The 25247-nt window shown below is 41.0% G+C and overlaps 1 protein-coding gene across 2 annotated transcripts in view; it reads left to right on the top strand.

The window, feature by feature from the left end:
- LOC126299570 (dynamin-binding protein-like) overlaps positions 1-25247 on the top strand; it is a 226270-nt gene that overhangs the window by 113034 nt on the left and 87989 nt on the right. For both annotated transcript variants that reach the window (XM_049991569.1, XM_049991570.1), the window contains 2 exons: positions 2863-2993; positions 17821-18051. In XM_049991569.1, the coding sequence (XP_049847526.1) occupies positions 2863-2993; positions 17821-18051 (362 nt within the window). The remainder of the gene's footprint in view (positions 1-2862; positions 2994-17820; positions 18052-25247) is intronic.

The following is a 25247-nucleotide window of genomic DNA, read 5'->3' as shown; positions in this document are numbered from 1 at the left end:
GAAAAACCTTTCTCCTGCCGGTAAAGGTTTCCTTCTTCGTACTTACAATCGCATCTGGATTGAGGGACATGTTCCAGCATGCTGGTGCGAGTCTATTGTTGTACCGATTCCTAAGCCGGGGAAGGAAAAGCACTTGCCTTCCAGTTATCGACCCATCTTGCTTACCAGCTGTGTCTGTAAGGTGATGGAGCGTTATGGTTAACTCTCGTTTGGTTTGGCTGCTTGAATCTCGACACCTACTTACCAATGTACAATGTGGATTTCGTTGGCGCCGCTCTGCTGTTGACCATCTGGTTACCTTGTCGACCTTCATTATGAATAACTTCTTGCGGAAGCGCCCGACCGCGGCTGTGTTCTTTGATTTGGAGAAGGCTTACGACACCTGTTGGAGGGCAGGCATTCTCCGCACCATGCATACATGGGGCTTTTGCGGTCGTCTCCCTCTTTTTATTCGTTCCTTTTTAATGGATCGACAGTTCAGGGTATGTGTGGGTTCTGTCCTGTCAGAAACCATTCGCCAGGAGAATGGGGTGCCACAGGACTCCGTTTTGAGCGTCACTCTCTTCGCCATAGCGATCAATCCAATAATGGATTGCCTCCCAGATGATGTATCAGGCTCCCTTTTCGTGGACGATTTTGCCATCTATTGCAGTGCACAGCGTACATGTTTCCTGGAGCGCTGTCTTCAGCATTCTCTTGACCGTCTTTACTCCTGTAGTGTCGCCAATGGCTTCCATTTTTCTTCCGAGAAAACAGTCTGTATTAATTTCTGGCGCTACAAATAGTTTCTCCCACTGTCCTTAAGACTCGGCTCCGTTGCTCTCCCATTCGTGGAGACAACAAAATTTTTAGGTCTTACATTTGACAGGCATCTCACGTCGCCTCAACTCCATACAACATCGGGGTTTACGGCTTGCTAGTCCCGTCGAGAGTCTTCATGCTGAAGCCGGTGAATTGCCACTCACCTACCGGCGCGATATACTGCTTTGTCGTTACGCCTGTCGGCTACTGTCAATGCCCGACCACCCATCATATCGTTCCTTTTTTGACGACTCTCTCGACCGTCAATACGGGTTGTATGTCTCTGCCCTGCTACCCCCTGGAGTTCGCTTTCGCCGCCTCCTTCAACTCCTTGATTTTTCACTTCCTGCAACCTTTAGAGTGGGCGAGAGCCACACGCCACCTTGGCTACAGGCTACAGGCTCAGGTTCGCGTTCACCTTGACCTCCGCTCGCTCCAAAAGGTGGTTACCCCCTGTTCAGTATACCACTCCCGTTTTGTCGAACTTCGTTCGAAGTTCATTAATATGACCTTCATTTATACAGATGGCTCTAAGACCAATGACGGGGTCGGGTGTTCTTTTATTGTCGGTGCACAAAGTTTCAAATACTGGCTACATGGCGATTGTTCGGTCTTCACAGCTGAGCTCTTTGCCCTCTACCAGGCTGTTCTTTACGTCTGCCGCCACCGACATTCTGCTTATGTCATCTGCTCCGATTCTCTGAGCGCCATCCAGAGCCTCAGTGATCCGTATCCGGTTCACCCTTTCGTGCACCGGATCCAACGCTCTCTTCAGCAGCTGGTGGACGACGGGTCTCCAGTTAGCTTTATGTGGGTTCCTGGTCATGTCGGTATCCCTGGGAACGAAGCTGCAGATGCCGCGGCCAAGGCTGCGGTCCTCCAGCCTCGGACGGCTTCTTGTTGTTTCCCTTCATCAGATTGTAGCACGGTCATTTGTCGGCGCATTTTATCGCTGTGGCATACCGATTGGGCTGCACTTACGGACAACAAGCTTCGGGCCTTGAAACCTCTTCCCGCAGCTTGGACGTCCTCCTCACGTCCTTCTCGGCGGGAGGAGGTCGTTTTGGCCCGGCTATGAATTGGACACTGCCAGTTCAGCCATCGCCATATGCTGACGGCAGTGCCGGCGCTGTTCTGTCCATGTGGGCAATTGCTGACGGTCCGCCACATTTTAACGTCCTGTCTGGATTTTACTACGCTGCGTCTTGATCTTGGCCTGCCATGTACTCTGGATGCCATTTTAGCGGATGACCCAGGAGCTGCTGCTCGTGTACTTCGTTTTATCAACTTGACACACCTGTCTAAGGACGTTTGATTATGCTGTAGTTTTTTAATCTTATGCCTGTTAATACGTCTTTTATAGTGTTGACCCTTCTAGTTGCTGTTTTAACCTTGTGCCTCGCGGTACATTCCTAAATTAGTCAGGGCGCTAATGACCATTGTAGTTGTGCGCCCTAAAACCACAAAAAAAAGCCATATATATAATAAAAAAGAAGCACTATTGATACCAAACATTATCAAATATCATACTTTGCTGCCTTGAAATTAGTGTACTATCTCTATTGATGTAACTCCATATGAAAATTTGTTGCACAGAACTTAGAATCTTATGATTCTTTATGAAATTTGCCATTCTTTCTTTGCTGCTGATTTCAGCAGTTCTATGCAGTAGCTTACTTTTATGTTCAGGAACTGCTTTACTTCATTTCTGTAGTACAAAATTCATAAAAAAATTTAACATGTTTTATTACTTAGCTACAAAAGTACTTTATTTCAGCAGTTTTGTATTTTAGTGGTAAAATTATTTTCATGACATCTAAATTAAAATTGAGCAAAAAGATGTGAAACATATATTGCAATTTGTAAAACAAATGGAAGATTGAATTGAAGGTGAACATTGATAAAATGTGAAGAATGTGTCAAAAGTGATTATCTTGGTTTTTCAATAATGAGATGAATGAAGGCACATGTCTTTGCTCTTACAATCTTTCATTGATAACATAATATAAATCAGTTGTTCCCTTTTTAACTTTTCATTATCTATGTTTCAAATTCCATTAGTGCTGAAATATCTGGAAGATGGCAATTCTACCATATCACAAAAGATGGCCAGATTATCTTTACATTCAGTAGCAAAGAAGTCTTCACGATTGGGAGCAATGTTTACATCAAGCTTAGGACTCAGCTCTGCGGTAAGAAATGTTTCTACATTCCTCTCCAAAGTACTTTTGTCTAGATGAGGCTATTAATGCTGGAAGAAGTTAACTACATACAGTGCCTGACAAAGAAAGCGAATCACCTAGAAGGGAAGAGAAAACAAAATGAAACTTAAAGGGTTGAGGGTATGTGTGATGTCATATTTCAGTGCTTATGATTCTGGGTCAAATTTACAAAGAACGTGGCCCATTTGGTAGTGTGTGACTACACCCTCTTTGGTCTGGATGCTTGCACAGATTTTTTTTTTTTTTTTTTTTTTTTTTTTTTAGCAAGGGTGTCATAAAGCTATTCTATCCTCTTCCAAGGAAAGCTGGCTCACAGCTGTTGTAATTGTTCCTTTATATCGTGGATACAGGCACTGAGGTGGAGTTGATTTCCAAACTGGTACTACATATGTTCTTTCAGGGATAGATCTGGGGATCTTTCAAGCTGTGTGAGTATCTCAACATCATGCAGACAGTTCATAGAGACATGTTTCCTGTTGAAAAATGACACCACAATTCTGTGGTTGGAGAGGTAATGCTTGAGGATGCTGGATTTCCCTGATGTACTATTGTGCATCAGAGCTCCCTCAGTCACTACCAGCCATAAACTGAAGTCATCCGCAATGGATACCTGCACAGTGATATGAGGAGTAACACCTATGTGGCCCTTCAAAACATTGGAAGCAAGGGACCTCCCCCCCAAATTGCCACCATGCTCGCCAGTGCTGGTGATCTGGGGTAGTGCAGAACTCGGGTTCATCACTGAACACGATGTGATGCCATTCATTGGCAGTCCCAGCTTCTCAGTCACGGAACCACTACAGATGCAGCCATTTGTGATAGGGTGTTAACAGCAGCGTATGCACGAGTGATAATTCCCAAGTCCAGCCACTGCTAGTCTCCACCCAGTGGTGCAGGCTGACACACAATGTTTCAGGGCATCTGTTACTTGTTCTCAAATAGTAGGCAGAGATGTGAATGGATTACGATGTACTTAGTGGAAAATACGGTGATGCTCCCATGTGGTGGTCAGATGTGATCAATTATAATATTTACATTGAGTATTCCTGAAAGATAATACAAGTCACTGTTTTCAATTAACAGACTGAGTGAGTCACATTTACACTATGTGATCAAAAGTATCCAGACACACCCCAAAACATAAGTTTTACATATAGGGTGCATTATGCTGCCACCTACTGCCATGTACTCCATATCAGTGACCTCAGTAGTCATTAGACATCATGAGAGAGCAGAATGGGGCACTCCGTGGAACTCATGTACTTTGAACATGGTCAGGTGACTGGATGTCTCTTATATCATACGTCAGTATGCGAGAATTCTGCACTTCTAAACATCCCTAGGTCCACTGTTTCCGGTGTGATAGTGAAGTGTAAACGTGAAGGGACTCATACAGCACAAAAGCGTACAGGTCAACCTCGTCTGTTGACTGACAGAGACCGCCGACTGTTGAAGAGGGTCATAATGTATAATAGGCAGACATCTATTCAGACCATCGCACAGAAATTCCAATTGCATCAGGATCCACTGTGAGAACTAGGACAGTTAGGCGGGAGGTGAGAAAACTTGGATTTCATGGTCGAGTGGCTGCTCATAAGCCACACATCCCACCAGTAAATGCCAAACGATGCATTGCGTGGTTTCAAGAATGTAAACATTGAATGATTGAACACTGGAAAAATGTTGGGTGGAGTGACAAATCATGGTACACAATGTGGCAATCCAATGGCAGGGTGTGAGTCTGGTGAATGCACGGTGAACGTCATCTGCCAGTGGGCGTAGTGCCAACAGTAAAATTTGTGGGCGGTGGTGTTATGGTTTGGTCGTGTTTTTCATGGAGGGGGCTTGCACCCCTTGTTGTTTTGAATGGCCCTATCACAGCACAGGCCTACATTGATGTTTTAAGCACCTTCTTGCTTCCCACTGCTGAAGAGCAATTCAAGGATGGTGATTGCATCTTTCAACATTATCAAGCACCTGTTCGTAATGCACAGCCCGTAGAGGAGTGTTTGCACGACAATAACATCCCTATAATGGACAGGCCTGCACAGAGTCCTGACCTGTATCCTATAGAACACCTTTGGAATGTTGACTTCATGCCAGGCCTCACTGACTGATATTGAGATCTCTCCTGCTTGAGGATGCTGGATGTCCCTGATGTACTATTGTGCATCATAGCTCCCTCAGTCACTACCAGCCATAAACTGAAGTCATACGTGATGGATACCTGCACAATGATATGAGGAGTAACACTCTGTGACGAATTGGCTGCCATTCCCCAATAAATCTTCCAGCACCTGACTGAACGTATGCCTACGAGAGTGGAAGCTGTCATCAAGGCTATGGGTGGGTCAACACCATATTGAATTCCAGCATTACCAATGGAGGGTGACATGAACTTGTAATTCATTTTCAGCCAGGTGTATGAATACTTTTGATCACATAATGTATATGTAGACTGCACAAACGTTTGTTTACATTTTTAACTGATGTCTGATATGTGGGATTATCAATTAAGTTAGTGAACAATACTCAGTATTTACATTTATTAGTGTCATTTAGACTTGATACATTGAAGGTAGCAGTTTTTATAGTTTTATTAGGTCATTTTTGCGTGTACGTAAATGTTTGCTTATATTATAGATATGAGGGATAATCAGTAGGTGTAGATTACTGTAGGTTAATGTTTAATTCTTTAATAATATTCACTAGATAACCTCTAGCACATTACTGTAGGTCGCTATTTTTTTCTTTTTTAGAATTCACTAGATAGCCCCCTAGCAGGAAAATAAGCGCCAGATCTAGCTTCCAACATACATTTTTATTGTTTTTCATCGTTGAGTGTCCTTTTTGCCAACTAGAGTGTAGCTGTTAACCTTGTGTGGCAGTAGGCTTCCTTAAGTTTCTTATAGTAAACCACATATTAGCTAGATGGATATGGACTGTGTCTGTTGTGTGCAGATCAGGAGGAGTTAGACACAGCCGCAACACAGCTGGAAGCTTTGTTGGCCACAGTCAACAGGCTCCAGAGTGCCACCTTGATGTGTGGTGGGTATGGGGTGCCTGGGGCAGCCTCTGCTGTACTAGATATGCATGGGGGGGGGGGGGGGGGATGGATGTCACAGCTCTGTCACTGAGCCGACCTCAGATGCGATTGAGCCATTCCACCCACTCTCACCTCAGTGTGGGTGGCGGACTGTGTCGAGGTCTCGAGCCTCAAGGCAAAGGCTGCATGGGGGGTGCAGGCTCATGCCAAATCCCATGCACTTTGCTAATAGATTCAGTGCGCAATCTGTTCAGGGGGTGGGGGGTGAGGCTGAGCTGGTTGAGAATCCACCTTCTGCCAGGATAGTGGCCACTCCTTTAGCAAGTTCGGGACAGGCACGTGGGATAGGGATTAGTTAGTTATTGGGAGCTCCAATGTTGGGCAGGTCATGGAGCCCCTAAGGAACATAATGGCTAGGGCGGGGAAGAAGTCCAAAGTTCACTCGGTGTGCTTGTTGGGGGGGGCCTTGTCCAGGATGTGGAAGAGGCTCTTCCGGTGTCTATCGAGTGTGCAGGTTGCAGCCAGCTGCAGATTGTTGCACATGTCGGCACCAACGATGCCAATCGTCAAGGTTCGGAGGAAATCCTTAGGTCCTTTCGACAGCTGGCTAAATTGGCGTAGAGGGCCTCCACCTCTTGAGGAGTGGAAGCCAAGCTGACGATTTACAGCATCGTACTCAGGGTAGACTGGGGTCCTCTGGTTTGGAGTCCAGTGGAGAATCTAAACCTGAGGCTATGTCGACTGTGATGAAAATGGTTGTAGATTCCTCAACCTACATTATGGGGTTGTAGGATGCCCCTTGATAGATTCGTGGTGGACTACACATAGGAAGCAGCTACATGGGTAGCACAGTTATTGTGGCGTGCACATAAGTTTTTTTAGATTAGGTTCCTCCTTACGGGAAACAAACCATTAGCCTGAAAAAATTAAAATTTCATGACAATGATGTGGGTGTGCCAACTGTAAAAATTGGTAGTTCACCTTAACAGGTCATTCCAAAGTATTTAAATATGCTTAATCTCATGTTAGTAAATTGTTTAAGTGTCTGTAGCAAGATCCCCAAGTTGCTCTCCGAAATAAACGGTAGTATTGCCAATATTGTATTAGGTACCAAAAGCTGGTGGAAACCAGACATAGATAGCAGTGTAATTTTGAACTCAGATTCGACAATGTTTAGGAAGGATAGGACTGATGCTATGGGAACTGGTGTGTTCATTGCAGTTAAAAGATGTTTAAACGCAGTTGAGATCAATACTGGACCGGACTGTGAAATAGTCTGGATAAAGCTGTCAATCACAGGAGGAGTGTCCATTGTATTAGGATGTTTTTATAGACCACCAGCATCTGCAACAAATGTCACAGAATGTTTCAGGGAAAGTCTTGAGTACATAGGAAATAAATATCTAAATTATCCATTAGTTATAGGTGGAGAGTTTAATCTGGTGTCCATTGACTGGGAAAATTACACATTTATCACAGGGGGCAGAAGCAAAACTCGTGTGAAGTTATTCTACGAGCAGTTGGTTAGAAAACCAACTCGAGATGGCAACATATTAGATATCTTGGCAACAAACAGACCTGATCTTTTTGAGGAAGTTAATCTAGAAGAAGGTATTAGTGACCATAATGTCATTGTGGCTTCTATGTCAGTGGAAGTTGCAAAAAAAGAAAGAAAAGAAAAGAAAAAGAAACTGCGTACAGTTTTCTTGTTTGGGAAAGTAAATAAAAGTGTCATTAATGAATATCTTCACAGTCAGCTCCAAGCATTCACTATGGGACACAAAGGTACTGAGCATCTTTGGTTGGAATTTAAAGGTATTGTCCACCACATGCTGGAGAAATATGTGCCTAGCAAAAATATAGGGGAGGGAAAGGATCCTCCTTGATTTAACAAACATTAGGAAGTTACCGAGAAAGCAGAGAATTTTGTACAGTTGTTTTAAACGTAGTCACTGCCCTGCTGACAAACAGAAATCATGCAAAATGAAAGTATCTGTCAAAAGGTCAATGAGAGATTCTTTTAATAAATTTGAAAGCAATATTTTATCTGCAGATTCTAAAAACAGCCCCAAAAAATGTTGGTGGTACGTAAAATCTATGAACGCTACAAATAATTCAATACCTTTGCTTGCTGACAGTACGGGTAATGTAACAGATGATGATAAACAGAATGCCGAAATTTTAAACCTAGCTTTCAAAAACTCATTTACAGTAGAGGACTGCAGCACCATTCCCTATTTCAATTATTGAACAAATGCAAAGATGGCTGACATAGTGTTTAGTGTATGTGGGACTGTAAAACTGTAAAGGCAGGGGTCATAGATTTGTGGTGATATGCATCAATATGTTCAACATGACTGACCAGCTCACTTTAAATTGTAATCAGCATGTAAATAATTGTTGTCTGAGTAATGAATTTACATGAAGCACCATCTGATTAATGTTCTGAAGGATTCAAATGTATGTTACATACACAGTACGTAAAATACTATATTTGAAGTGGAAAATGAGCAGAAAAAAATTAATGACTGCTAGGATAGTAGGTTTGGTGGTCCCAGCTCACTGTTCCATAGCATCCAACCATGTATTCTGGGTGCTTGACTTTTTTGTCAGGCAGTGTATTTTCCATGCTGGTGATTATGTCTGTACACCTCACATTTCCCAGCAGTAGCATTTACTGCTTTATAATATGGGTTAACAGCACTGTGCCCAGTCAAAGAACCAACACCTACATGCATTGCTGGAGGAACACAAGGCAGTACAAGCAAAATTATAATCTAGGTAATGTTCATCAAGTGTTTTTTGAGACTATTTCTTCCAATAGGGGACACTCCTGAGAATGAAATCTTTCTGTACACACAGAAGTGTCCACAAATGTCTCTTATAGCAGGGTCATTACTTGAAGCACTTCCATGATCCCCAAATTTAGTTAATTTTGCAACAATTCAGCTTCTGTGCAATTACCTAGATCATCACATTCACCATGTGAATCACAAGTCATGCACGACTCATCTGTGAAAAACAGTTTCCTGTCTGGTACTACCAGCACTTAAGTGATTCACAGTCATATGACCTAGTTGCCGTATGTGCTGATCTCTCTTGTACTAATATGCATGCGTAATGTTGTTCAAATGTGTGTACTTATTCAGTCGATAGTGCTAATTTATTATCAGAATATCTCAGAAGTTTACCGAAAGCTCTTATGGTGCTAGAGGGAATAAGGTTTCCATCGGTTATTTCCTAGACTGAAAGTTGCTGTGAAAATGTTTCTGCTAATGAACTTCTTGAGAAGATACTTATCTCGTGTGTCATTTGTGAATACCATGAAGTGATCAACTTTTGGGCTGTATGATGGCAGGGTAGAAAGTCATGAAATATCTTGAATGTAACTTTAAAGTTGCAGAGAGACTGAGTGGCTCTCCAGTTCTTACCTTCAGTGTGCGAAATTCCAGTACCATTGATAAGCTTATTTAGGTATTATTGGAGGAGGCGGGGTGGTTAGTATTCCAAGCCTTCAGAACTATTCAGGGAAAAAAAGAGAGAGATTGCAGATTAAGGTGAGGGTAAAATCCTCAACCCCAAGATGAAAAGGACCCACCTGTTGTGAGGATGGAAGGGAGAGGTGTCTGAGAGAGTAAGACGCACAAGGGAGTATATTGGTAAGCATTGAGCCAGCATCAGCCCAAAGATGGTATAGGGGCAGAGTAAGAAATAAAAAGAGATAGAGGAAGAGAAGCAAGAAGTAAAATGAAGAGTGCTACTAAAAACTGAAAAGGAGATGGGGAGGAAAACAGAGAGAAAGAGGGGGGAGATGGGTGGGGGAGGGGGGGGGGGGTGATTGGGATAAAAAATTATTAAAAATAACTGAGTAAATAAATAATACAGGGTGTACATAAAGTCTTGAAACACTTTCAATTATTTATTGCACAAGAACCAAACAGTGTGCAGATATCATACATATGTCATTTTGAAGAGAAATCCTAAAAGTTTTTTTTGTGTATACCGCCACAGCATAGTTTAGTAATTTTGCCAATAGTCAGACCTAATCACAAACATGACGAGTTCAGGTATGGAGAGAGCTTTCTGTGTGTTGGAATTCAACAAAAACAAGTGCACTACAGCTGTTCAGCCGATGTTTAGAACTAAGGAACTAAGTATAGTAAGAAACCACCATCAAGGAAGGCCATTTACCACTGGCACAACAAATTTGTTATGACAGGTTGCTTATGCCCAGCAAAGAGAAGCAGATGTCCCAGTGTGAGTGGAGTGAGTGTGGAGCGCGTATAAGAGACATTCATAGGGAGTCCAAAGAAATCGGTGTGTCGTACATCCAGTGAACTCGAAATGGCTCCAATGACAGTGTGGAAAGTCCTGCAACAGAAGCTGTCAATGAAACCATTCAAATTGGGCCAGTGCAGAAGCTGAATGACAATGACAAAGACAAGTGTCTTGAGTTTTGTTTGCAGTTGCAACAATTGAATGAGGATGGTGGTGGCATTGTTGATCGCTTAATTTTTGGCAACGAAGCCACTTTTCACACTAATGGGAAAGTGAACAGGCATAATTGTTGAATTTGGGGTACAAAGCATCCACACGAGTGCATTGAATTTGAGCATGATTCCCCAAAGGTAAATGGTTTTTTGTACCTTGTCACATTGAAAACTGTATGTGTGCCATTCTTCTTCGCCAAGAGCACTGTCACTGGATATTCCTACTTGGACATGTTGCAGCAATCGCTGATGCCTCAAATGCAATTGGACTCTCCATTCATCTTTTAGCAGGATGGGGCTCCACCCCATTTTCATTGTGAAGTTTGTTTGTACCTGAACACGGAGCTGCCACATCGATGAATCAGCCGTGCTAGAGAAAGTGACAGCTGTTTCATTAAATGGCCTTCCCGATCACCAGATCTCACAGAGTGGGACTTTTTTCTGTGGGGACACATTAAAGATCTCATGTATGTACCACATCTACCACGTGATGTAGCAGAGCTCCGGGAGAGAATACGGGAAGTGACAGCCACAGTCGATCGTGTCATGCTGGCATGGGTATGGCAAGAATTCGATTACCATATTGACATCTGCCAGGTCACTCATGGTTTGCATATTGAATGTTTGCAAAAACTTTCAGAGTTTCTCTTCAAAGTGCAATATGTATGACATCTGTACAATGTTTAGTCCGTGTGCAATAAGTAATTGAGAGTATTCCTGGACTTTATGTACATACATCCTGTATATATAAAATAAAAATAATAATAATAATAATAATAATAATGAAAAGAAGCAGAAATTACAAGCATTGGCCAAACAACTTAGAAGATACAAAAAAAGTGAAAGTAGAAGGAAATAGAACCAAACATTCAACACAAACCAAAAGAAATTTTACCAGACAATAGATAACACACATTAAAATAGACAATCCACCAAACATAACAGACATGGAACACTTCTGGAGCAACATATGGTCAAACCCGGTACAACATAAGACATGCACGGTGGATACAAGCAGAAACACACATATACAAGATGGTACCACGAATGCCTGAAGTGATAATTTTGCAACATGAAGTCACCCGAGCAATTAATTCTGCGCACAATTGGAAAGCCCGTGGAAAAGATAAAATAGCACATTTCTGGCTAAAGTAGTTCACCTCAACACATTCACATCTAACTAAATTATTTAACAGTTACATTGCAGACCCGTACACAGTCCCTGATACACTTACACAAGGAATAACTTAATCTGAAACCTAAAGATCAAGCAGACACAGCAAACCCAGCAAAATAACATGCCTACCAAGAATATACAAAATATTAACTTCAGTCATTACACAGAAATTAATGACACATACAACACAGAACAAAATTATAAAGGAAGAACAAAAAGGCTGCTGCAAAGGAGTACGAGGATGTAAAGAGCAACTGATAATAGATGCAGAGGTGATGTATCAAGCTAAAACTAAACAAAGGTCGCTACACTATGCATACATTGATTACCAAAAAGCTTTTGATAGTGTACCCCACTCATGGTTACTACAAATATTGGAAATATACAAAGTAGATCCTAAATTGATTCAGTTCCTGAACATAGTAATGAAAAATTGGAAAACCACACTTAATATCCAAATAAATTCATATAATATCACATCACAGCCAATACAGACTAAGTGTGGAATATACCAAGGAGACTCATTAAGTCCTTTCTGGTTCTGCCTTACTCTGAACCCACTATCCAACATGCTAAATAATACAAAATATGGATATAATATTACTGGAACATACCAACACAAAATCACACATTTGCTATACATGGATGATCTAAAACCATTGGCAGCAACAACTCAACAACTCAACCAATTACTAAAGATAACAGAAGTATTCAGCAATTATATAAATATGGCTTTTGTAACAGACAAATGTAAGAAAAAGAGCATAGTCAAGGGAAAACACACTAAACAAGAAGATTACATATTGGATAACCACAGAGACTGCATAGAAGCAATGGAAAAAACAGATGCCTATAAATATCTAGGATACAGACAAAAAATAGGAATAGATAATACAAATATCAAAGAAGAACTAAAAGAAAAATATAGACAAAGACTAACAAAAATAATGAAAACAGAATTGACAGCAAGAAACAAGACAAAAGCTATAAATACTTACGCTATACCAATATTGACCTACTCATTTGGAGTAGTGAAGTGGAGTAACACAGACCTAGAACCACTCAATACACTTACATGATCACAATGCCACAAATATAGAATACATCACATACATTCAGAAACGGAAAGATTCACATTAAGCAGAAAGGAAGGAGGAAGGGGATTTATTGACATAAAAAACCTGCATTATGGACAGGTAGAAAATTTAAGAAAATTCTTTATAGAATGAGCAGAAACTAGCAAAACATACAAAGCAATCACTCATATAAATATATTGGCTACATCATTGCAATTTCATAACCACTTCTACAATCCTTTAGCTCATATAACATCAACAGATACGAAGAAAGTAAATTGGAAAAAGAAAACACTACATGGCAAACACCCGTATCATCTAACACAGCCACACATTGATCAAGACGCATCCAACACATGGCTAAGAAAAGGCAATATATACAGTGAGACAGAAGGATTCATGATTGCAATACAGGATCAAACAATAAACACCAGATATTACAGCAAGCATATTATTAAAGACCCCAATACCACAACAGATAAATGCAGACTTTTCAAACAAATAGAAACAGTACATCACATCACAAGCGGATGTACAATACTAGCAAATACAGAATACACCAGAAGACATGACAATGTAACAAAAATAATACATCAGCAACTTGCCATACAACATAAACTAATAAAACAACACGCTCCCACATACAAGTATGCACCACAAGATGTACTGGAGAATGATGAATACAAATTATACTGGAACAGAACCACTATAAGAGATAAAACAACACCACATAACAAACCTGACATCATACTCACCAATAAAAAGAAGAAATGAACACAACTGTTAGAAATATCCATACCCAATACAACAAATATACAGAAGATAACAGGAGAAAAAATTGAAAAATACATCCAACAGGCTGAGGAAGTCAAGGACATGTGGCATGAGGATAAAGTTGACATTATACCAATTATACTATCAACTACAGGAGTCATACCACACAATATCCACCAGCACATCAACACAATACAGCTACATCCAAATGTATATATACAACTACAGAAATCTGTAATTAATGACGATGTAAATAAAACAGAAAGAAACTTCCACATGGGAAAAATATATTAAAAATAAAGATTCCAAGACTTACCAAGCGGGAAAGCGCCGGCAGACAGGCACATGAACAAAACACACAAACACACACACAAAATTACGAGCTTTCGCAACTGGCAGTTGCTTCGTCAGGAAGTTGCCAGTTGCGAAAGCTCGTAATTTTGTGTGTGTGTTTGTGTGTTTTGTTCATGTGCCTGTCTGCCGGCGCTTTCCCGCTTGGTAAGTCTTGGAATCTTTATTTGAAATCTGTAATTATTGATACATGTTAAATTACCCAAAAGTTTCTAAATGCAATGTAACATATACCGTACAGTTAAAAGGAAGTCATGCTTGATCAAGGTCCGTGTCACTTTCCATTTTTAACCAGACATAACATCTGAGAAAGGAAAGTAATAATAATGATAATAATAAAATAATAAATAATAATAATGAAAGATGGGTGGGGGATGTATGTTACCAGAAGTTAAGTCCAGGATTCTGGTCGGATGCAGGAACATGTTAGAAAGCAAATTCTCCTCTCTGGAGCTCAGAAAAACAAAAACAATTACTCAGGTAGGAAGATCCAAATACCCATGGGTGTAGCAGGCACACAGGTCCCTCACACTGAAGGGACCTAATTGCCAGCTACATCACTTGGGATATTTGGTGCTGACAAGATTATCTGGGCACACAATATAGAGGTCTTTTGCACCCAGGTTTTTGGACTGTAGCAGTTGCTCATTTACACATTTACAGTATGTTTTATGACTTCTTTGGAATTTCATAGCAACAAACCTAGTTTCCTTGGCTTTTAATAGACCTAATCAAATGCCAGGAGGTCACACTTTAAAACTTTTCTTTACATCATGAGGCACTGTGCTGATTTTGTTTTTCTGTAAGGCGGTGTAGCAGCTTTGCTGCAATGTAGTTTTTCAGAGTGTAATGAATTTCAGGTACAGGCAGTGGAATGGATTTCAGATACAGGCAGACCCAAAGAATTATCTGCCTTACAGTATGACTCGCACTGGTCATCATCTACACTAGCTTCTGAACTTTAAAGTAATTCAATGGCTGTCCCTCTGAAAAAATTGTATTACTTAACTGTTCACTGCTCTTCTTTATTTCAATTGGATGATCATGTGATCTTAAGTGATCAACATTACTTGATAACAGTAATCTGCAGGATTAAACAAGCACAGGAGGAGGTTGTGGCTTTTCATGTGGAGTACAATCTATTACAACATTCTCATTGCTCCTTGTACAATGGCTGTAGGTTTTCAGTAGCTTTGGATTTTCAGTGTCAAGTTTACCGTATACATTGACAACTGAACTTGACAAGTTTTGTAAATTACCCACTTATTGGGAAGCGATGTAGTCAGAATTTAAAAACAGAGTGGGCTTACAACATACACGTGTTCAGTAAAAGAAACAATATCTCTTTATTTTCTTATTACCACGTTAAGGACTGCCGGCAGGTGGGGGGATGTAACTCTTGTACCTGCAGACCCATAGACCCATCTCAGAGGAGAAGGGAAGTGAAAAGGTAAAGAAGACTAAGTCATTTAGTGTGTTCTCATGGTGGCAACTCACAACACCAGAGCTCCATTTTGTGGCCACGGTTCCAAGAGCCCTCCATCTCAGAAGTACAGTGAACCTGTGGCATGATTTAATTAGCAGAGTAGCTTTGCTGATGATGATTTAGCCTAGAAATTTGGCACGTACTTCGATGCGAGATGCCTTTAATAGGTTCCACAACGAAACATTGTCTCGAAATTTGGTAGAAAATCCGAAGAAATTCTGGTCGTATGTAAAGTACACAAGCGGCAAGACGCAGTCAATACCTTCGCTGCGCAGTGCCGATGGTACTGTTATCGACGACTGTGCCGCTAAAGCGGAGTTATTGAACGCAGTTTTCCGAAATTCCTTCACCAGGGAAGACGAATGGAATATTCCAGAATTTGAAACACGAACATCTGCTAGCATGAGTTTCTTAGAAGTAGATACCTTAGGGGTTGCGAAGCAACTCAAATCGCTTGATACGGGCAAGTCTTCAGGTCCAGATTGTATACCGATTAGGTTCCTTTCAGATTACGCTGATACTATAGCTCCCTACTTAGCACTCATATACAACCGCTCGCTCACCGATAGATCTGTACCTACAGATTGGAAAATTGCGCAGGTCGCACCAGTGTTCAAGAAGGGTAGTAGGAGTAATCCATTTCACTACAGACCTATATCATTGACGTCGGTTTGCAGTAGGGTTTTGGAGCATATACTGTATTCAAACATTATGAATCACCTCGAAGGGAACGATCTATTGACACGTAATCAGCATGGCTTCAGAAAACATCGCTCTTGTGCAACGCAGCTAGCTCTATATTCGCACGAAGTAATGGCCGCTATCGACAGGGGATCTCAAGTTGATTCCGTATTTCTAGATTTCCGGAAAGCTTTTGACACCGTTCCTCACAAGAGACTTCTAATCAAGCTGCGGAGCTATGGGGTATCGTCTCAGTTGTGCGACTGGATTTGTGATTTCCTGTCAGGAAGGTCGCAGTTCGTAGTAATAGACGGCAAATCATCGAGTAAAACTGAAGTGATATCAGGTGTTCCCCAGGGAAGCGTCCTGGGACCTCTACTGTTCCTGATCTATATAAATGACCTGGGTGACAATCTGAGCAGTTCTCTTAGACTGTTCGCAGATGATACTGTAATTTACCGTCTAGTAAGGTCATCCGAAGACCAGTATCAGCTGCAAAGCGATTTAGAAAAGATTGCTGTATGGTGTGTCAGGTGGCAGTTGACGCTAAATAACGAAAAGTGTGAGATGATCCACATGAGTTCCAAAAGAAATCCGTTGGAATTCGATTACTCGATAAATAGTACAATTCTCAAGGCTGTCAATTCAACTAAGTACCTGGGTGTTAAAATTACTAACAACTTCAGTTGGAAGGACCACATAGATAATATTGTCGGGAAGGCGAGCCAAAGGTTGCGTTTCATTGGCAGGACACTTAGAAGATGCAACAAGTCCACTAAAGAGACAGCTTACACTACACTCGTTCGTCCTCTGTTAGAATATTGCTGCGCGGTGTGGGATCCTTACCAGGTGGGATTGACGGAGGACATCGAGAGGGTGCAAAGAAGGGCAGCTCGTTTTGTATTATCGCGTTATAGAGGAGAGAGTGTGGCAGATATGATACACGAGTTGGGATGGAAGTCATTACAGCATAGACGTTTTTCGTCGCGGCGAGACCTTTTTACGAAATTTCAGTCACCAACTTTCTCTTCCGAATGCGAAAATATTTTGTTGAGCCCAACCTACATAGGTAGGAATGATCATCAAAATAAAATAAGAGAAATCAGAGCTCGAACAGAAAGGTTTAGGTGTTCGTTTTTCCCGCTTGCTGTTCGGGAGTGGAATAGTAGAGAGATAGTATGATTGTGGTTCGATGAACCCTCTGCCAAGCACTTAAATGTGAATTGCAGAGTAGTCATGTAGATGTAGATGTAGATGTAGTCTGGTGTGAATCAAAGGGCATAATGTTAACAGTTTATATTTCCGGGAAACAAACAACCTTTGCTGAAGTGATAATTTTACTTGACAAGTAAATCACAATGAATTATACTTGAACAATATAGGAAAATATTTTAAAGAGAAATTTTAGATAATTGTTAGACTGGCTTGATGACCATGACAGGGATAACAACATTGGTTTTTAATGCAGCAAATAAACTTTATCTGAATATAATAGATTCTTAGCAACATTTGTGCCATATATTCAAGGTGAGACTAGGAGAACACAGAATAGCTCAGAAGCCTGAAAAGGTTTTGAAACAGTTTGCTACTTATGTACAACTTTATCTGGTACAAACTAGCCTTGTTGCTTACTGCCTCATGTTCTGTGCTGCAGTAAATTTTCTCACTTCACTCATCTTTGTTCCATGCCTGACATGATTAATTTTCTTTTCGCAGACAAAAGATCCTATTTTTCAAGAATATGAAACACAATTCCATCTACTGGAAAAAACTATTAGACTGTTTATGAAAAATGTAGAGATTTTTATGAATCATATTCATGAAATGGTAACAGCACATAGCAATTTGGGTGAATCAGTGAGTTACTTCTATCAAGAAAGACATTCAGAAGTTGAAGACTTCAGCCGAATTCAAAGGCTTATAAGTCGGCAGTTCTGGAAGGAGTTTGTGAGTATTATTATTTCTCTAAGTTGTTACATTTTATTTGTGCTATTTAAAACCATTGTGTGTGTGTGTGTGTGTGTGTGTGTGTGTGTGTGTGTTCAATCTCATTTTAAAATGTTACGTAAAAGTGGAGTTTTAGTAGTTGGGTTAAGCTATTGTAAATAATATAGTAGACATGTTTGCACAGATATCGGTATGACCCTCAAATCCATGAGATGGAAACATATAAATGTGCATGACTTACAAACCAAAATCATACTCAAGCAAAATCTTGAAATATGTCTGCACATGAGGGGATGTTAGGTGCAAAAGCACGTATAAGTGTCTGCTGCATTAAAATAACATTTTAAATCAATCAATGCCTTCTCTGTGTGATAGCAATGGAGATACTATCAAAGACAGTGCTGCCAAATCAGAGTTACTAAACACAGCCTTCGGAAATGTCTTCACAAAAGAAGACAAAGTAAATTATGGGAGTAGTGAAGCAACTTAAATCACTTAATAAAAGCAAGTTTTCTAGTCTACACTGTATACCAGTTAGGTTCCTTTCAGAGTATGCTGATGCAAAAACTCCATACTTAACAATCATATTCAACCATTCGCTCGACAAAGACTGGAAAGTTGCACAGGTCACACCAATATTCAAGAAAGGTAGTAGGAACAATCCACCAAATTACATGCCCATATTATTAACACTGATGTGCAGCAGGATTTTTTAACATATATCGTATCTGAACATTATGAATTACCTCGAAGAAAACAGTGTATTGACACACAGTCAACACGGATGTAGAAAACATCGTTCTTGTTAAACACAACTAGCTTTTTACTCACATGAAGCATTGAGTACTACTGACAAGGGAGTTCACATTGATTCCATATTTTTAGATTTCCAGAGGGCCTTTGACACAATACCACACAAGCGGCTTGTAGTGAAATTCTGTGCTTATGGACTACTGTCTCAGTTATGTGACTGGATTCGTGAGTTCTTGTCAGAGAGGTCACAGTTCCTAGTAATTGATGGAAAGTCATCGAGTAAAACAGAAGTGATTTCTGGTGTTCCTCAAGGTAGTGTTGTAGGCTCTTTGCTGTTCCTTATCTATATAAATGATTTTGGAGACAATCTGAGGAGGTGTCTTAGGTTGTTTGCAGATAACGCTGCCGTTTATTGACTAATAAAGTCATTGGAACATCAAAACAAATTGCCGGACCAAGACTCGAACTCAGGACCGTTGTCTTTTGCGAGCAAGTGCTCTAACACAGTTTTAATCTTTCAGGAAGTTTCATACCAATGCACACTTCGCTGCAGAGTGAAAATTTCATTCTGGAAATTGTAAAATGATTTGAAAAGCTATCTGTATGGTGCAGAAGTTGCCAATTGACCCTAAATAAAGAAAAGTGTGAGGTCATTCACACGAGTGCTAAAAGGAATCTGTTCAACTTTGGTTACACGATAAATCAGTCAAATGTAAAGGCTGAAAATTGAACTAAATAACTAGGAATTACAATTATGAACAACTTAAATTGGAAGGAACACACAGAAAATGTTTTGGGGAAGGCTAACCAAAGATTGCATTTTACCGGCAGGACACTTAGGAAATGTAACAGATCTACTAAGGAGACTGCCTACATTACACTTGACCATCCTCTTTTAGAATACTGCTGCATGGTGTGGGACCCTTACCAGATAGGATTGATGGAGTACATCAAAAAAGTTCAAAGAAAGGTAGCACATTTTGTATTATCACAAAATAGGAGAGAGAGTATCACTGAAATGATACAGGACCTGGGGTGGACATCATTAAAACAAAGGCATTTTTCGTTGTAGCAGAATCTGCTCACGAAGTTTCAATTACCAACTTTCTCCTCCAAATGTGAAAATATTTTATTAAATGAAACAACAAGTTTACTTTTACCAGTCACTGTTTATTTATCACCACAACACGTTTCAAAGATTTAAACCTCCATCACCAGGTGGATTTACATTTGTTATATGACATTTGTGTGTGTTGTGTTAAGATTTTTTTGAGGAACGTGTGGCACTGCCTCCAGTGGTCACAGGTTCCTTTCACTGTCGTAACACAACGCATGTACAGTGTCATTTTCTGTAAACAATTTTGCAAAATAGCTTGAGTATTTTGCAAATGGGCATCACTATGGGGTGGCTGTATGTGGGGATCCAAGCTATATTCATGACCCTCAATTAGTCCTGAGATTGCTGATGTTGCTGCCTGCATTGAGGTTAGGAAAACGAATGAAGTGCTACCCCAATTTGTCTGGCACAGGTTTCAGTCACTGCCTATTGCTGATAATGATCCTGAGCCATCTGTCATCGTGTGCCCTGTTTCAGCCTGCAGGGTCTAGGTATTCACAGAGGGTGCAATTGTTATTGGTCGGGAGCTCCATTGTTAGGCAAGTGATGCAGCCCATTATGGATATGGCTGACAAGTGTGATAAAGAGTAAGTGTGCACTTTATGTGCCTCTTGGGGGGGGGGGGGGGGGGGGCGGCAACACAGATGTGGAATGGGTCCTTCCGGATGACGTGAAAAGCACAGGGTGCAGCCAACTGCAGGTGGTGGCTCATGGCACGAAGGATGTGTTTCATTTCAGATCAGACTAGATTCTTTCTCCTTTCTGGCAGCTATCGGAGGTGGTGGTAAAGACAGCCAGTCTTGCCTGCAAGATAAAGGCAGAGCTTACGATCTGCAGCATTGTTGAGAGGATCAAATGTGAATCTTTGGTATAGAGTTTAGTGGAGGTCTGAATTGGAGTCTCAGCCGATTCTTCAACTTTGTGAGGATGCTTTGTTTTGTTTCATAGAGTGTAGAGATGTTGGGATCTACTTAATTGACCGGCAGTCCGTTACACTTAGAATGTGGCTACATCGGCTGTGGAGTGGTGTGTGTGTGTGTGTGTGTGTGTGTGTGTGTGTGTGTGTGTGTGTGTGTGTGTGTGTCTTCGAAGTTAGCCAATAAGAAGACCATTGCGAGTGCCAATTCAAGTGACCCGCCAGAGACGGTGTCACCAAATATGTTCTTCATTTCGTTTTCTAATGGATAAAGGTATAGGAGAACTTGGAGTGGAAGTCGTAGCCCAGGACTCCAATGAGGCCACATCCAGAAAGCAGCATGATCAGCTCCTGTATCATCAGGCCACAGCTGGCCATTGCCCATGCCTAATCAGCACCACTCAGCAGCAGCAAGACTTGTTGTGAGGATTGAAGCCAAGCCAAAGGCTGGGCAGCCTCATTTGCTATCATCTGTGCTGGAAGAACAACTGACACCAATTGTATCTGGTGGGCTGCTTAAATTTGTGTATGCAATGACCTGATTCGTTAACCTCAATGCTGATTAACTCGGAAATACCACAACATATCAAGTTTATACTAAACACTCTTACAATCTTTCCAGACTGTTTATGACCATCATATATATAAATCAGAGTGAATGTATGTATGTCCAGGATCTCCTCCAAAAGCTCCTGATTGATTTCAACAAAATTTGGCACAGAAGCAGCAGGACTCTCAAGTATCAACCTTTTACCTCCAATAGGAACAGAGATATGGACAAAAATGTGTTTCTTTTGGCCCCTGCCATATAGGCTGCCTTGCGCAACAGGCAGATTGTATGGGGGTAGAATTGGTTGCCTTACTGCCCTGCTTTGCAAGCCATCCAACATGTCAGGGGCAAGAAATGTTTTTCCAACCTCTGACTTGCAGGCTATCATGTGTGATAGGCATGTTGTATTGTCATATCAACTTGCCTTCCAAACTTGGTATGCAGGAGAGCCTACACAACAGAGGCAGAAAACTGAAAGGGAAATGAAGAGATAAGAAGGGTGGATTGGGGAGGAGAGATGTAGGAAGAAGAGACAGGAGTAGATTGATAGGGGTGGGGGCCAACAGGAGATAGAGATTGAGGCAGGAGGAGATTGACAGAGAGGGAAAGAGAGAGAGAGAGAGAGAGAGAGAGAGAGAGAATGCCGAGGAGGAGATGGACAGGGAGAAGGAGGAGTAAGGGGTGATGCAGGGGTCAGGGATGTAGAGAGTAGGGGGCAGATGGAAAAGGAAGAGAGGTAGGATGTGATGGACAGAGAGAGTGGTTTAGGATATGAACAGGAGGAGGGGTAGGACAATATCTTCCAAGAGAGAGGAAGGAGAAGAAGGACCTAAAGATGGGGAGGAGGAGTGGACAGATAGAGGTGGGAGGATATGGTGGACTGAGAGATGGGGGGAGGAAGAGGTGGATACAGAGATGGGAGAGGAGGAGGTATATATAAAGCAGAGTGTATGTCTATATTGTCCAGGACCTGCTCCCTAACCGCTGGATCAATTTCAACCAGCTTTGGTAAAAAGAAAGCAGGCCTCACAAGTATCAGTGCTGTGGGATTTGTAAGCTCCTACCTACAATAGGACAGAAGATACAGACAAAAACCTGTTTTTCCCAGCCCCTGGCATATAGGTTGCCATGCATGACAGGAATGTTGTGTGGGAACACTATTGGCCTGCCAAATCAACCTATCTTGCAGGACAGCCTACATGTCAGCAGCAGAAACAGTTTTCCAGCCCTTGACATGTAGGCTGCCCTGCAAGACATGTGCCAATAAGTATGGCTGAAATCTGGCTAAAGCTGAAGATAACTTCAACTGAAGTTCTTAACAAGACCTAATGGTGTTTAGAAGTGATAGATGAAATTTAGTTGGTGGTGGTATGTTTGTAGCTGTTAGAAGTGGTTTGTCTTGTAGTGAAATTGAAGTGTGTCTCTCTCTCTCTCTCTCTCTCTCTCTCTCTCTCTCTCTCTCTCTCTCTGTGTGTGTGTGTGTCGCCCTTCCCTCTCCCCCTTTCCCTTCTCCTCCTCCCACCATTCTCCCCCTTCTCCCTTTAACTTAGATGAGATAGTTGCTGAAAGGAACGATGGCAACTGGAGTCTCCTCATGAATAGGTACCCAACTCATAGTTGATTATGATGTCAATCTATCCTCGAAATGATAATGAAAATAAATGTTCAGATTTTGTGGTAGGCATAAAACTTTGTCCAAATTTGTAGTAAATGCTTTCTGTGAAAATTATTTTGATCAGTTAGTTCAAGAGCACATGAAGTTTTAGCAACAAATAATTCTGAACGAATAGTGTGTCTCATGATGGCTACAATAAGTAGTGACTTCAAGTTTGCTAGAGCAAGATTGAGTACCTAATATCTGCATCTATTTTTTAAAAAAGCTAAAATGTATCTATTTAAAAAGGCAGATAAAAATTCACTTCACACCTGTAAGAAACAATCTCCACTCTTTTCATACCAACTATATAAGCATCGAAAAAAAGGTGGCTCAGATCCAAAGAAACAATGTTGACAGCAGTTCAGAGGTTTATACCAAGTACATTAATATGAGATGAAACAGATGGTACTCACAACAGGTTAGGACAAAGTTGCAGAAGCAGTGCAAAAAGCCTACCAGATTTTAAAAAACAAAAAATTTGGACTGTTTATAGAAGCTGAAAACTTGGCTCGAGCTTCAATGCAAGGTACTCTTAATAGTTTCCACAGTAAATACTCTTTTTTTTTTAAATGTGACAGAAAAGCCAAAGAGGTTTTGATGATATGTAAAATAAACTAGTGTCTAGATACAGTCAGTACCTTCACTGCATATCAGGGACAACAGTGCTAGTAAACACTATTTTGTTGAAAATTGACATTTTGAGAACTGTGGCTGTAGTACTATTAGGTTTGGCCGTGAGTATGGTTTCAGTGAATTGAATAGCAGTCGCATAGTGCACGTCCACAAATATGTTGATTTTAAAATTAACTACATAAACAGAGGGTGATTTTCTCACAAAGAACCATACAGCACGTTCATCACATTGCAGGTTTTAATGACTTTCAAACCTTTTCATAAATGCTTTGGTAGAGGTCATAAAAACTAAATCACTTCTAAACTTTACTAGACAGTGAACAAAAAACTTTGTCTATCCTAGTGCATCAAACCCATAATGAATACAAACAAGTCCCAGCACCGAGCGAGGTGGCGCAGTGGTTAGCACACTGGACTCGCATTCGGGAGGACGACGGTTCAATCCCGTCTCCGGCCATCCTGATTTAGGTTTTCCGTGATTTCCCTAAATCGCTTCAGGCAAATGCCGGGATGGTTCCTTTGAAAGGGCACGGCCAATTTCCTTCCCAATCCTTCCTTCACCCGAGCTTGCACTCCGTCTCTAATGACCTAGTTGTCGACGGGACGTTAAACACTAATCTCCTCCTCCAAGTCCCAGCAAGAAAACAACGAAATATGTAACAACCATCTGCAGATGAATTTGTAGGAAATCCGAAATTGGCCATGGTTTATTCAAATAAACCTTATTAAACTGTACTTGTGGCTGGTTACTGTTTCAATTATAAACCTCTTAGTGTTACTAAAAGCCAAGTCACTAAACACAGAATTACAAAACATGATTTTCTGTAATTCTTTCACCAAAGAAGATGCAGTAAATGTTCCATAATTTGAATCAAGAAGAGTAACATGGAGGTAGATACCTTAGGTACCCTAAGTGTAGTGAAGCAACTTATGCCACTTAATAAAGGCAAATCTTCTGGTCCAGATTGTATGTCAGTCATGTTCCTTTGGGAAATAATTCCATTTTCATCAGTCATATACAACCAAAGGAAGATCAATACCTAAAGACTCAAAAGTTGCACATGTCACATCAGTGTGAAAAAAAGGAAGTAAAACTGATTCGCCAAGTTATAGACCCATATTACGTTGGTTTTAATACAGAGGGGTCCAAAAAATTTATCCGCTGTTTAAAAGTCCATAACTGGCAAACTAATTGACGGAGTTGTCTTATCTTTGGTAGTGTAATAGTTTGTAGTTCCGGCAATCACCACACAAGCGTTGTATTGTGTTGTTTCGTTTTGTCAGATGACAGTCACCAGATAGTCAGTGTTTTGTTCTTAGTTGCACTTAGTTACTCGAGTAAACATGGCTGGCGCAAGGCTTACATTCGATGAAAGGAAGTCAGTTTTTAAGTTGTATGAAAACATTAATGAGGTTCAACAGCAATGGCAAAATGAGTATCAAACAGACCCACCAACACGTTTAACAATTTGTTCCATTTGAGACAAATTTGAAGCTGAAGACTATGTTAAAGATTTACACAAACAACAATCTGGGCGACCTGTAACAGTAACAAGTCCAGCTAACTCCC

The sequence above is a fragment of the Schistocerca gregaria genome, chromosome X (genome assembly GCF_023897955.1).
Source record: "Schistocerca gregaria isolate iqSchGreg1 chromosome X, iqSchGreg1.2, whole genome shotgun sequence".
In the NCBI taxonomy this organism is placed as follows: Eukaryota; Metazoa; Arthropoda; class Insecta; order Orthoptera; family Acrididae; genus Schistocerca; species Schistocerca gregaria.
Note: the sequence above shows the minus strand (reverse complement) of the source record. Positions and strands in the feature narration are given on the sequence as shown.